At 45.4% G+C, this 14,814-nt stretch overlaps 1 protein-coding gene across 3 annotated transcripts in view; it reads right to left on the bottom strand.

The window, feature by feature from the left end:
• The window catches only part of SEMA3B (semaphorin 3B), a 72,572-nt gene that overhangs the window by 20,396 nt on the left and 37,362 nt on the right, over positions 1-14,814 (bottom strand). For all 3 annotated transcript variants that reach the window (XR_014005749.1, XM_081185869.1, XM_081185868.1), the window contains 3 exons: positions 14,505-14,645; positions 6,172-6,329; positions 3,837-3,899 (listed from right to left, as the gene is read on the bottom strand). Coding sequence is in view for 2 of the 3 variants with exons in the window: in XM_081185869.1 (XP_081041995.1) it covers positions 3,837-3,899; positions 6,172-6,329; positions 14,505-14,592 (309 nt within the window). In the remaining variant the exon portion in view is untranslated. The remainder of the gene's footprint in view (positions 1-3,836; positions 3,900-6,171; positions 6,330-14,504; positions 14,646-14,814) is intronic.

The following is a 14,814-nucleotide window of genomic DNA, read 5'->3' on the forward strand; positions in this document are numbered from 1 at the left end:
TACTTCCTCTGGGAATTGTAGCTTCCCCTTACTGGGCTACATTTCCCAGCACCATCAACAAACTACTGTTCCTGAGATTCTTAGGTGAATGCTATGTGCTTTGTGGTGCGAACACACCCTGTGTCCTTCAAAAAAAAACCCCGCTCTCTCTTAGGGCTCTTCCAAACTTCCTTTTGTGCTGTTTCTAGGTAGAAGTCAATGCTTTAAAGCGCCATGACCTAGCACTTTTTTTTTTGTCCTGGTGCTGTCTCCATGAAAACCCACTGAGTTAACACTGAGTTGGAGCAAATGGGAAATTGCCATTTGTTCTGACTCAGCGTTAAAGAGAAGGTTTTCATAGGGGAAAGTACCGAGGGGGGGGGGGGGAAGGACTTAGACATGGCGCTTTAAAGCCTAGAAACTGTGGGCCAAAAGGTAAATGTGGGTGAGTCCATAGTGTTGCCAACCTCTTAGCACCTGCTCTGCTTTCCCCGCTTAATTCCTACTTAGATGGAAAGGCAAGAGTGTGATCTCGCAGCTTATGCTCCATTAATGCTTAACCTAGACTGCGAACGTCAATCCATAGCACTGAATTTAAATGAACTTCCAACCATAAAGACAGCTAAGCTCCAATGAGCCCTGGACCCTTTCCCAGTCCCATTAAAGCCAGCAAGCTTCTTCTCTGCAGCCTGCGCACTGGACCAAGTCTATTCTTACACATGCTCATTATCACAGCTCAATATATATGGGGATTTTTTTGTGCACTCTGGTGATAATTGCTCTGCCTCTAAAATGATTTGCACAACAAAAGGGGGTGTCTCCCATTATTTACTCCCATTCTCTGAAGATGCCTCCCCCTGTAAGATTTGCTCTCTGCTTGGAATATGCTGCTCCTTTTAAAATGGAGAGAGGGGGGGGGAATTGAGTTGGTTCTTCTCACACTTTGCATCTGATTCATTTAATACGAGACTGCCACTGGTTAGGCACATACTCTGCTAAAGGGCACAATTGTGCGTCTGATATTCACACGATTGAAAGCCTGCAAATCTGCCAGCAGATATTTTATTAGTTGTGATGGGAGTGGGGAATGCTCAAAGTCTCCCTCTCCCTCTCTTACAAACACATGCACACAGGTGTCATCTCCAAAGCAGTCCTTGGGGTCTAAACCATTTGCAGACCATCCTACCCACCCACTGCTGGGCTGGTCTTGAGTAAACAAGCCTGGGGCTCTTACAGCCCCTATCATCACTCTTGAGCAAGCCCAGGAAGAAAAACAACCTTGGGACTTTTTGTTTTCCTGCCCTTTTGCCCTGATGGATAAAGCAGCCTGAATATGGAGAGCTGTTGACAGGGAGAGAAAAGGAGACAGGGAACCATCAGGGAGAGGAGTGGGGAGAGGGAGGGAGGGATGGAGAGAGAGAGAGAGAGGTGTCTTGCTAATGCCTCTCCTCCTCCCACCAGCTGCTTTTCAGGAAGCCCCACAGCCCACTCTCGCTCAGTAGCGCACAGAGGTGCTGATCTCCCCACCCCTCTTCAACAGGGTCAGTGGTGCTTGTGTCCGAAACAAAAGCTGGGGAGGAGTGGCTGAATATAGCACTAAGCCTCGGGGGTTCAGCTCTTGGCTTTGCCGATGCGTCTGTGGTGCTGCTACTGCATTGTCACTCGCTCTTCAGCCACAGTGGTTCTGTAACAAATTGCTTCTGCTTCAAACAAGAGTGATGGGACACAGAGCAGCTCTTGTACAGGCACTGGTCCTGGTTCCCCCACTGCAACATCTTCCTGACTGTGGCCGTGTTGCTGAAAACTCCCAGCTCCATTCACTTTTGGCAAATGAGCCATCTCTCTAGGCCTCTTTCCTCTATGATGAATAAGGGCCATCGTTCAGTGGGAGACCACATGTTTAGCATGTATAAGGTCCCAAGTTCAAGGTCTGTAATGTAGGTTCAGCTGGGATATAGCCCTGTTCTCAAAGCCTGGACAGCCACTGCCAGTCCCTGCAATCCAACGGTGGATAACCTGTGGTCAGACAGGTGTTACTGGACTCCAACTCAGCCAGCATGGCCAATAGTCAGAGATTATGGGGTTGTAGTCTAGTAATACTTGATGGACCACTGGTTCCCTACCCCTGCTGCAGACCGAACTCAGCTAGAGGGACCAATGGTCTGACTCAGGAAGTTGCTAATCCTTCCTTTGCCTTGTTCAGAGAGTTGCTTTCAGTGCCTGTATGCACATGCATAGAACACTTTTGCCTGATTCCACACTAGGCTATTGTCCATCATGCAAATAATTAACCACAGGAATTAGGTCATCATGACCAAATCACATCACACTTTTTCATGGCATTCTGCACCAGGTCAAAGTACCAACAGCAATTCATAACAGTGCATAGTGCCGGAGTTCCCTTAAGGATGGCAACTTTCCTATCCCACAGCCCATAACCAGAAGCAAAGGCACGTCTCACTTCCCCTTGTGGATCTATGTGATGAATGGAGAAGGCAGTTGCATGAATGACACAGGTCCTATTACTGTCACATCAACCCCATCAGCTGTTGAAATATTTGCATGGATCCTCAACTGTGAGGATCTGAAGGACTGAAACAGCGCACTCAGGGCTCACCCAGCCTTTCTTCTGTGCCACTTCCCAGCCACAGGGCCACACTTAAAAAAGCTCCATGTTCAAGTGTTTTTGTTTTGTTCTTTTGTCCCAGCACTTTCCCTGGGCAAACCCCCATTTTACCAAATGACAACCTGCGGGGAAACCTAATTGCAATTTGATCCAATTCTGCAGAAAAACACAGGTTTTCCCTGGGAAAGTGCCAGGACAACCCCCCCCCCCAAAAAACAAAAAACAAACCCTGCTTGGTAATGGAACTTTAAAGCACAGAAACATGGCACAAAAGGAAGTCTGGATGAGTCTCCAAAATTACAGTCAGCTGGATGTGCCCAGGGTCTTAGTCCTAAAGCCCACAAACCCTACCTCTCTTTCAACCTTCTTGGGCAAGGGCAAACTTTGCTTACATATGCTGTTTCAGGGCTTAGAGCAGTATTCTGAACAGAGACTGGCAAAATCCAAGGGGGAGACAGGCTGCCCCTTTGTCCTCTCGTGCCCTTCACTGGAAGCTGCGCCAAACAGCCTCAATGGGAACTTCCAAGTTGACCAGGCAATCCTGAAAGAAAACGGTGACCCAAGACTGCTCTCCAAAGCTAGGGGAGATAAACCCAACAGCTCACAAAGCTCACATTGCTAGGCTTGACACAGCACCGCTCCTTCCATGGACAACCTGTAAGAATTATAGCCAAGGTGACCGAGACCCCTTCATGCTGCTGGCCCAATGTTATCAAGGAGCAAAATCTGGCTGTGTCCTGGTTCATCTCTGCTCCTGCCAAAATGGTGGGAACCCTCCTCTTATCTCCCGGGAGGTCAGGATGGGTCACAGCTAAGCAGGAATCTCTTAAGTGCACCAACCGGTCCCTTCACAGCAACATGACTCCCAAGGCCTCCTGGGGCCTCTATCCAGGGCTGGGGCATGATGGTGCTGTCTGCGAGGCCAGGGAGAGACAGAGAAAACAGCAAGATACTCAATGAAAACAGCAAGATGCAATGAAGGGTCATGGGTGAATTACTGGGAGGGGGAGGCTGCTACCACGTATCAGTTTTTCCTCAGCTCATCATGGTCGGACAACTCAGAGAAGTCTCCATGCCCTGCTTGATGAGGAGTCAATTGAAATATTCGCTCTGGAAAGCAAGCGACTCACATCGCGTTTCCTGATGCTCCTTATCCTCCTTTGTTTTATGCCCCAACTCACATAGGGGCTGAGCAAAGGATTTTCCCTCCCCATCCAAATGGGTCACTTACATTGATGTCTTTTCCTGCCCAGTTGCATTCTTCCCTCCATTCCACAGGCGCTGGCCAGTAAATCTGTGAGAACAAAGATAAGGCAAAGATCATTTGCCAAAATATTTTTGTATTTTAAGAAATGGGCTCCTAGCATAGTCATTCATCACACTTGAAGTTAGTCAAATGCTGCTAAAAATGCTGATAGTTTTTTTGTTTTGTTTTTAACCAACCCTTAGTTGTAATGCTCCTGGCTTCCTTTACTCACTGTCCATCACCTGTTTCCTTGGTATTTGAGACTTGACACAGGCCTCCATCTTTTCTGTGTTTTGAGCATATTGTAAACATTTACTTGGTTCAAACTACATTATATTAGGAGAGTTTTAAGTGGCATTTTAAATTCCTTTAAACTGCCGCTGTTTTAGGGTATACTTTTGTCGCCAGAGTGTTTTGTTTTGATTTTTTTAAAAAAATAATTGTATGGTTTTAATTATCTTTTTAAAGTTGTCTTTGCCTGGAAAGGTGGTGTATGAGGATTTTGAATATATAAACAGAACAAATAAATAAACAGGAGTCATAAGGCCCACTGCTGGCTTTGTACATTTTTCTACGTCCCATTCGGGGGCGGGGGGGGGGGGACCTCTGGTGACAAAAGTATACCCTAAAACACCAGCAGTTTAAAGGAATTTAAAATGCCACTTAAAACTCTCTTAATAGAATGTAGTTTGAAACAAGCAAGTGTTTACAATATGCTCAAAACACAGAAAAGATGGAGTCCTGCGTACTTTTGGGAGAAAGTCCCAAAGATATTATACCGCTACTGAAAAGGCCCTGTCTCTAGTACCTACCAGTCTGCTGGCTCTTCACAGTGGGCAGGGCCTTAGAGGCTGATTTTAAGGCCTGGGTAGGTTCATGTAAGTGATGAACTGCAAGGTTGATATTCCAGGGCTAAGCTGGGGGATACTTTGCATGCCAGGAGTCACTGCAACCGAATTCCTTGGATCTGTGTGTTCCACTATTCTGGCCCTCATTCTACTGAGTTTAGCTGGAAGTAGTGCTTGCTTCCAGAGCATGTCATGAGCTTTGATCCAATGATCCTTGCAAATGGGAACAATGCCACACCCATATACCATATACTATCCTGTACAGTGGTACCTCGGGTTACAAACGCTTCCAGTTACAAACCCCGCTAACCCGGAAGTAGTACATTGGGTTGCGAACTTTGCCCCAGGATGAGAACGGAAATTGTGCGCCAGCAGCATGGTGGCAGCAGGAGGCCCTATTAGCGAAAGCACGCCTCAGGTTAAGAACGATTTTGGGTTAAGGATGGACCTCCAGAACAAATAAAGTTCATAACCCAAGGTACCACTGTAGTAAAGGGAAAGACAGCTTGTAAGTCTTTTGCCATGAAGCTTTGTACATGTTGAGGAAACCACACCTGACCCACAAGACCCGTTAGTTCACTGTGTGCAAAGAAAACAGACAGCAGAGCAGGCAGCCATTTTGTGTCACAAGATATCAGGAACTATCTTGTTCTGAGTCAGACCATTGAGTCATCTACACTAACTGGTAGTAGCAGCTCTCTAGGACGTTAAGACAGGTAACCAGTGTTGCCTGTGGATACTAGGGAATGAACCCGGGGCCTTCTGCATGCCAAGCATGTGCTCTGCCAGTGAATTATGCCCCCTCTTCCAGCCATACCGGCAAAAGAAGTGCAAATGCTCCAGGAGCAGAGGGTTGGCGGTGGCTGTATTGTGCTCCCAAAGAGTTTCCCCTGCTGGGCTAGGAATGCGGCTTTCGTCCACAGCCCAGCGGTAAGGGCGTCAGCAGCCTCAACCCACCCTCTTTCCAACTCCATTAACAGGGAAGTTTATTATAGAAGATTTCACGGAGGAGTCTGGAATGCGGGATCCGTTGTCATGACGAGCGAGCGGGGAAATGGCACTACTAAAGGCTGAGGAGCAGAGGAGGGAGTTGAAGAGAGAACATAATAACTCTATTGATTGCATCCAATATTGGTGTCCTACTCAAAGCAGATCCATTGAAAATACTGGACATCATTATCTTCTGCCCATTAATACCAGTGTAAGGTACAACCCAATGTCATCATTTATTTTAAATGGGTGGTATTCAGCTAAGTTTTACTCATTGAAATGAATGAATGTAACTTAGTAGGTTAATTAACTTCTGAGTAAAACTTGGTGGAACACCACACCAAAGTTTCCATATTGTCCTTCAGTTCAGAATTTCTGGGGTGGCTTACAATAACAGGTCTGAATCTGAGAGGGAAAAGACATGTCCAGACACCCTTGCCCTATTTTTGGTGGGAAGCCCCAGGCAAACAGAGCCAGGCTACCTTCTTGTCCTGCTTGCTGATGTTGTCTAGGCTCAGGGAGGCCAGGTAGTTTTTTCCACCCACGAAGAGCCGTCCCCTCTCTTCATCCAGAAGCAGCGAGTCATAGCAGCAGGAGCGCTCCAGCTCATAAGTGCGCAGTCCGTGGCGCAGTCGCAAATCTGGAGAGGAAAAAGAAAGGAGATGAACCACGATCACTTGCACAACTCCATCTGCATTCGCAAAGTTAGAGAGAATCAGCTGGAGTCCATTGAATACAACATAAGGCACCTAAGCGAAGTGCAAACAATTATCCCTTGATTTCTGCTTTTTAAATTGGTTTTTATTGTTACAACTGCATTCAGGAATTGAAAGGAGAGGCATAAATGCTGAAATAAACAAACAAATCTGTACTGTGTTAAACGTGGCTATTTCCCTATTCCAGAGGATGTTTATGCAACTTTAAACAGTTATGGCTTCCCCCAATGCCAAATTGGGAGCTGTAGCTTGTTGAGAGTGCTGAGAGTTGTTAGGAGACCCTTGTTCCCCTCACAAAGCTACAATTCCCAGAATTCCCTGGGAAGAAGGATTGACTCAAGCCACTCTGGGAATCACAGCTCTTTGAGAGGGGAAAGGGGTCTCCTAACAATTAGCAGCAACCATAACAACGGATATGACAAGGGTTGTACTGGAGATTTAATAGAATTGGATTAATAGAGAAGTTGGGGGGGGGAGTTAACATAAGGACCCACAAAGGGGAGGAGGGAAGTCCATGGAAATTTATGGAATTCTCTTTTTGTTTTGGTTGTTTGACAATTGTTTGTAAACTCAAAAATCTGAAAATTAAATTATTATTATTATTTTTTAATTCTCAGCACCCTTAACAAACTGCAGTTCCCAGAGTTATTTGGGGACTGTTTAAAATGGCATAATGCTTCTTTAAATACAATGTGTGGATATGGCCTGAGTTTATCTGAGAGATGGCATCCTTAAAAGTCCTCTTCCTGACACTGCCTTGTAATCTGAAGGCCTCTGACAGTCAAGGATACTGGGATATCCGTTCTGCTTATGTGATGACATAGTTATTATGACTGTGCAGCCCATAAAAGCCTGCTATATGTGTGCAGCCAGATAAGGGAGTCCTTCTCCTACTCCAAGAAACTTTCAGTCTGAACAAAGAGAAAGGTGTGAAGAGCTCAGAGGCCTAGAGGGAGGGCCTTGTCTTGGGCAAGATCACATAAAGGTCATCTGTAGAGCCAAGACTTGGAACACTGGTCTCCTGTCAGTTATGCTAGTGTCCCAATTACTCTTGTCTGTGTGGGAGATTTCCACACCCATTGCTTAGATGCCAGAGAGCTGTATAGGGTAAATCACAATTAAGCCCCATCTTACTTCTGCATATTTTGGAGGAAATGATAACCATCATTTATCCCTTGAACTTTGTCGCCAAGCAACAACATGGAGCTACTATTAACAGAGACATGATAATGGACTTTCACCCTCATCACACCCTTATCACTGTGCAGCCAGTAGGAAGCTTGGTTTTCGAACGGTTCCAGGAGTCAAACGGACTCCCAGAACAGATTAAGTTTGACAACCAAGGTACCACTGTACTAGGTGGTGGTGGTGGTGAACAGATCTGAAAATGCAGATCTGCAGCCCCAGTGCTCCAGTAGATGCTGCTGACGTCTGGAAATGCAGGTGGTGTCCTGTAGACATTCCCAAGCCTCAAGTTTCTGACGAACCTACTCTGGCTGCATACCATTCAAGCAGTGAGCGGGGAGTAGGCTGGGTGGTAGTCGGGGGGCTTCTGCCGATTTTGTCTTCCCACCCTACCCCCACCCCCCACCCCGTCTGTGGCCTGTGTCCTCTTACACCCACCTTTCAAGCCCGCTCCCTGATCTGTTCCACCAGCTTTAACAGGTTAGCAGCCTCAACAACAGTGTGACGTTAATCTCCCAGCACAACAGGCATCTGCGCAGAGAAAGGGCCCTTTCTCTCTGCAGAGAGCCTAATCTGCTTTCGGCAGCAGGAACAAATAAGCCATTGTGGAGAAGGGGAAGAAAGTGGCTGGCAGGGGAGCAATCCACCCGCTAATGAGCTGCTGCCCATGTCGGGTGCATAGGGTGCGCAGGGTCCAGAGGGAGGTCACGGCCTGATCTGCAACCCCCCCACCCCCCCCACTCCATGTTCCTTGGCTTGAGTCTGCTTGAGATATACATATTCTTCTAGTCCAGCAGCACCAGACAACCAACATGGCCTTCTCTCCTTGCCATCTCCCTCCTCTGTGGCTTAGTATTGACCTCTGGCTGGGCCACAGATGGACATGGAAAACCTGAGCAGGCCTGGATTAGCACAACTGCTTCCCCTTACTTAGTTCTAGTCCTGCATGTCCCTTCCTGGCCTATCTGCTTTAAACACAGAACCTCCAAGTGTCCCTATTTTCCAGGGACAGTCCCAGATTTACAGAAGCCATCCCCATTTCTGATTTGATTCCAGAATGCCCCACTTTTCCTTAGGGTGTCCCTATTTCATCAGAGAAATGTTGGAGGGTATGGAGTTATGTGACCCCCCCAAGCCAAGGAGATAAGTAACTATACAGCCTTTGGAAGTCATATGAAGGCAGCTCTGTATAGGGAAGTTACTAATGTTCAATGTTTTATTTTGTTTCTATATAATTTGGAAGCTGCTCAGAGTGGCTGGGGTAACCCAGTCAGATGGGGTATAATAGTATAACAATAACAATAATAGGATGCCCCTGTTTTCATCAGATAAATATTGGAGGGTATGTAAACAACGACTACTCAGAGCACAGAAGTGGAAAAGACTTGAACACCTACATATCTCACAATGGCAACACAACGTATAGCCTTATCTGAAAAAATGACAATAAGGGTGCATGACCTGAATAGTGCATCAGATGTGGACAAAGTTATCATATGAAAATATGGCACCCCATTGCAAATATTTAAATGAACACTGGCAGCCACCGACTTCGCACACAGGCTTAAGGCAAAAACGACACGTTCTTTTGATTATAGCTTGTTTTAACTGATTTTAATACAGTGGTACCTCGGGTTAAGAACTTAATTCGTTCTGGAGGTCTGTTCTTAACCTGAAACTGTTCTTAACCTGAGGTACCACTTTAGCCAATGTGGCCTCCTGCTGCCGCCTCGTGATTTCTGTTCTCATCCTGAAGCAAAGTTCTTAACCCGAGGTACTATTTCTGGGTTAGCGGAGTCTGTAACCTGAAGCGTCTGTAACCTGAGGTACCACTGTATTGTATTTTTACATTGTTGTAGCCTCCCCTGGGGCTTATGCTGAAGGATGGATAATTTTTTTTTTAAACAATAACCATGGGTTGCATGTCCTCCACTGAAATGAATGGGAGTGTCTCTACCATCAAGGAGTTCCACGTGTGCAATGAAGCCTCAGAGCCCACACCAAAGTGTTGGGTTTGGTAAGAGAAGAAACTAATGAGCACAGTCTTCACAGGAGCAAAAATAAAGCTACCATAGACTTTTCCTGTTGTTGGTCCTGCTTTGAAAGGAGGCTTCATTCTCATGTCCCTGCATTGAACATTTAAAGTGAAATCGAAATTGTGGTGAGCTTATTGACTGTGACCTTCAAAATCTACACATCTGCTTCTCTTTGCATAGAAACACAAGACTCTGCACCTGGCTAGCCAGCAAGGCAGCCAGCCACACACCTGTGTGTTCTACCTGTATGTTTACATTTCACCTCTCCTCCTCATACTCTGCAGAGAAAGGGAATGAGCACACAGAGGAGGAAAGGGAGTGCAGGAGTGTGGCCGGGAGAGACAAGGAAACACTTTATCTAGCACCTTCTTGAGAATTGGTTTTTAATCACATTAATCCCTGGTGAACTGATAAGCTGGCCAGCTTGCTTTCTCTGTCACTCATAAGAAATTCAGTAGAGGTTTTTATGAAAATAAAGATGTCAAAGAGGATGGAATAAAAAGAACTTTGTCTTGTCTGCTTGGGAAGCAGACATAGCCTTTCCCACTGTTTGGCATATTTTTAACTGCAGCACATAGTTATTTTCATATTGTTTTGATGCTAAGTCTCCAGTTTTAGATATTTTATGGTGAGGGTGTGGAAATTTATCTGGCTGGTGGGCTGGATCCTCACCTTCCTATCTCACATGGGCCATTTGGACAATTGGCAGGGCCACCCCTCTGACATCAAAGGGGCTTGCTGTCAACAACAATTGTCTATGTGGTGCTGACAGCCAGCCTTCGCTTTGTTCATTTGCAGGTGTGATCTGGATTCAAACTGCACCTGAAAATAGACATTTCCCCTCTGCACTCCAACAAAGACCATCACAAAGCTGGTCTGCAGGTGGACATTGTTCAGTTGCAGGAGCTGTTTGGATCGAAACCACCTGCAAAGAGACAATTTCAAAGGCCGTCCCTGTCAGAATTCATCAGCGGGGGTCACTGCTGTCCGCCCCACTTGCCAAGGAACAATAAAAAGTGCACTTTAAGCTCCCAATTGCTCCTTTGCAGCTGCATACTTATCTGCCGCACAACGGGCATCACATACGACGGAGGGGGACACAGTTTGCAGGGAACTGTCTCTTGGGGAAGATTAAGACCCTGGCTGGGCCTAATGAACCCTGTCGTCTGGAGGTTCCCCACTGCTGTTTAAGAGGTGAATGGTGCTGGTCAGTGAGTGGTCAATGACAGCAGTTACTGCTGCTTGGGGGCTGAGGGATCAAGGAGGTCTGGTGAGCTTTGCCTGGTTTTGGTTGCACCAAAATCACTAATGTGTCCCCTCTGAGGAGGGTGGTAATGTGAGAATGGGGTTTCACCATGCTTTGCTCTCCTGTTTGTCAACTGCCCTCCCCAGGGGGAAAAAAGCCTGGTGTCATTGCTGTCAGTTTTTAGGCATTCCTACACAGAAACTCCCATTTACCAAGGCCTTTGTTTTTTTCATTGAGGTCATACCGCAGTATGATTTCCATTTGGTTCGTTGTTTACATTCTTTAATTGTGTGGGTAGGAATGATCTTTTTTAAAATACTGTTGCATGAGTGACTTTGTTTTTAGATCAAAGTTGGCTTTTATTGCCTTTCTTGATGCTTTCCTTGTAAATGTATTGATGCTTTGTGTGTATGTTACGAAACTATAAGTTGCTTTGAGGATTTTTGTGTGTGGAAAGCAACAAATAAATTAGGATAGCATTAATAAGAATAGTAATAAGAATACAGTGGTACCTTGGGTTACATACGCTCCAGGTTACAGACTCCGCTAACCCAGAAATAGTACCTCGGGTTAAGAACTTTGCTTCAGGATGAGAACAGAAATCGCGCTCCGGTGGCACAGCAGCAGCGGGAGGCCCCATTAGCTAAAGTGGTGCTTCAGGTTAAGAACGGACCTCCGGAACGAATTAAGTACTTAGCCTGAGGTACCACTGTAAGAGCAAACACTTCCAGAATGCTCCAGAAGGAGTGCCTGCATATCACTCCCTCAAAGCAACCCAACTGCCCTCCATTTTTTCCCTGTACCACAAACACTAGGGGTGTGAAATGTGTGGCCCTTTATATATTGCTGCGCTATGGCTCCCATTATCCTTGCTCATTAGTCATGCTGGCTGGGGCTGATGGGCGCTGGGAGTCCAACCACTTCTAGATGGCCACATGTTCCCAACCTCTGCCAAACACTGTGCCCTTCTATTCCCACAAGCAGAACACCCCTTCCCTTTCCTTCACAATCCATGTGACGCACTGTTGCAAGCACTTGGCCATGAGCATTCAAGGACTGACTTCATAAGGGGTAACTCGGCAATTAAAGCTGCAGCCTAGCAACTTTACAAATCATTCAAAAGATGAGATGTTCCAACATGTCATTAGCGTTGGCCAGCTGCCAAAAGATAAGAAAGTGTGGCCGTGTTTGGGAGAGAGAATAACTTTTGGGAGAAATTTCCCTAAAGACTGCACCTGTGCTAGCAAGTCCGACTAGAGCCCCACCAACACTGCTGCCATCAGTGGTAGAAAAATCTGATACTAGTCTAGTCTGGCTCTTAATGCATTAGCGCTGCTTTGTCATTGTAAAAGGGGATGCCAAAAAGAACCCTACCAAAGGATAACACTTTGGTAGAATCCATTCATCACCAGAATAAAATGTACCCAGTGTCCATGGTACTGCACCATGACATCTGCTACATCCTAGGAATCTAATGCTTTATTGAAGGAAACCTTGCGTTTGTAAGGAAATGTCTGAAAATTGTGAAGCATGCGGCGTAGGCCCAGAAACTAGCAAAGGTATGATGATTGTACAGCCTCATTACTAGATGTTTCAACAATGAGTGACACAATTTTTCAGATCTGCTTTTCCTTAAAAATCAAGCAAATGAATTAGACAACTTTCTGTGGTCCATTCCAGGGCAACGTTCTATGATATCATCTCTGAGTGCGTGAGAGAATTTCTTCCCCTCTTAGCGAGAGATGCTTTTGTATCTTATTTCACATAAGTACAGAGTCTATTTATCATACTAACGGACTATCTAATAGCTAAAACACTTCCAGTTACTTGAAAAGAAGCATTCTCAAACACTAACAGGGTATTTTAGTCCCTGCTCATCACTTCCAGCAGACTAATGAATGGGGCGTGTTTCACAGAATCATAGAATTGTATAGTTGGAAGAGACCCTGAGGGCCACAGCTGTGTGTGGCAGAAGTTGGACTTTGTGTTCCACCAATAGGCTGCAAGTCCATTTTGCTATTGACTATCTAGTAGTTTTTGCTGCTTGCTGTGATTCTTGCAGACTGCTGACCTATTATTATTACCATATTTTTCCATGTACAAGACAACCTTTTTTCTGAATTTTTTTGGTGATAAATAGAGGGTTGCCTTATACATGAGTTAATATGCTAAGTGAGGGCTGGTACTGCGGCAGTAGAAGGGAAATGTTGTCTTATACATGGAGTCGTGTTATACACAGAAAAATATGGTAATATTATTAATTTGTATACCATTTACATGTCCAAATGGCTTCTAAGCGGTTTGCAACTATAGAAAATCCACACATGAAATTAAAATGTGCCATAACAATTCCATCAGAGCATTAAACCTTCACTAATTAAAATACATAATAAAAAAGCCTGTTTCATTCAGCTAGGGGCTCTATATGTTTTTAAGCAAGAGTACATGCTCAGGATTGCTTAAAGTTTAATTTATATGCCTTAATGTTAAGAAATCCTGATCATGCTGTCTTACTTCATATATTAAAATCCATTGGTGCATCACAGGGGTTCTAGATGCAAACACACAGAGAAATAGTCCACTCCTAAGCTATACAATCTGAGTATTTTGGTTAACAGCCTTTTAATATGTTTGTTAGCCAATAATCGGTCTAGTCCTTTATTTTAAAAAAATGTACTTGTACTGTTGCCCATTATCAAATATTTATCAGATTCTTTCCGGTCATTTAAAACTTGTAAAGTATTAGCACAGCCACTTAATTTGTGGTGTTATATAGACACGAATAAATGTTCTATTTTGACTTCCCTCCCCCCAAATGTTCATAATTAGACAGTCCTTACGCATCTCTTTCCTAAACTTGAAAGAAACATATCCCCACAACATATGGGATCAGAGCCAGACCTCAATGACACCAGCACATAAATCTGAGGCAGTGTGGCAAACTTAAGGAAACAGAGTCTCTAGCTACACATGAGTGTGAAGAAGAAGAAGAAGAAGAAGAAGAAGAAGAAGAAGAAGAAGAAGAGGAAGAAGAAGAGGAGGAGGAAGAGGTTCCATTTTCATCTCACTATTAAAAGAACAGAACTCTTCCTGATTTGATAGTAACAGAGTGCGCCTTTCTAAATGCCCCGCACTTCCTTACTCCTAGCACAGGCTGGACACTGAGTGCACCAGCTACAATTTGGAGCATCAGGATAATAATACACAGCTCTCCATGACCTTGTGTGTCTCTGTAAAGATCACTTGTTATGTTATAGGAGGCAGGTAGAGCCCGGAAGGAGTGGCAAGGTGGGCATCATAAGATGGAAACACTCAGAATATAACATATTCGTAGCTGTCACATCAACCCCTTCCCTCCACAAACATAAACTCTGCTTCTCTGCTTACCACCTCAAAACCTGTCTTTCTGAGTTTTGCTCTATGGAAAGACATTGTCCATAACATCCTATTGATGGCCCCATCACCTATGGAGGACTGCCCATTCAAAACCCTAGAGATCCCCTGTAACACTCGTTCCTGGTTCACACCTCCTCTGAAAATGTTACACGTGCGTGTGCGCGCGCGCGCACACACACACACACACACACACACACACTCATCCATCCCCTCTGTTGGTTTGATGTCCGCCTTACTATGAAAGGAGAGCTTCAGACGCGGATTGGTGCTGGTGGCTGAGGCTCCATTTCCAGCCAGCAACAGGAGCACCAGTGCCTGGATCATAGCAGCAGCTGCCTCTTCTCCTCTGCAGGCGCTGGACTCTGAACCTCTGGCAGCTGAAAGGCGGAGAAGCAAGAGTGAGATTGTCTGCCAGATCAGGTTACAACAGCAGCCCCCCCCCCCAGCCCCTGCAGCACAAGTAGGAGAAGGAGGAGCGGGGGAAATCCTCACCCTGCCTTGGAAAGGGAAAGACCCATCTAAACAGCACTGATCTCCACCCAGACC

This window comes from Podarcis bocagei (genome assembly GCF_964188305.1).
Source record: "Podarcis bocagei genome assembly, chromosome: 2".
NCBI classification, from domain to species: domain Eukaryota; kingdom Metazoa; phylum Chordata; class Lepidosauria; order Squamata; family Lacertidae; genus Podarcis; species Podarcis bocagei.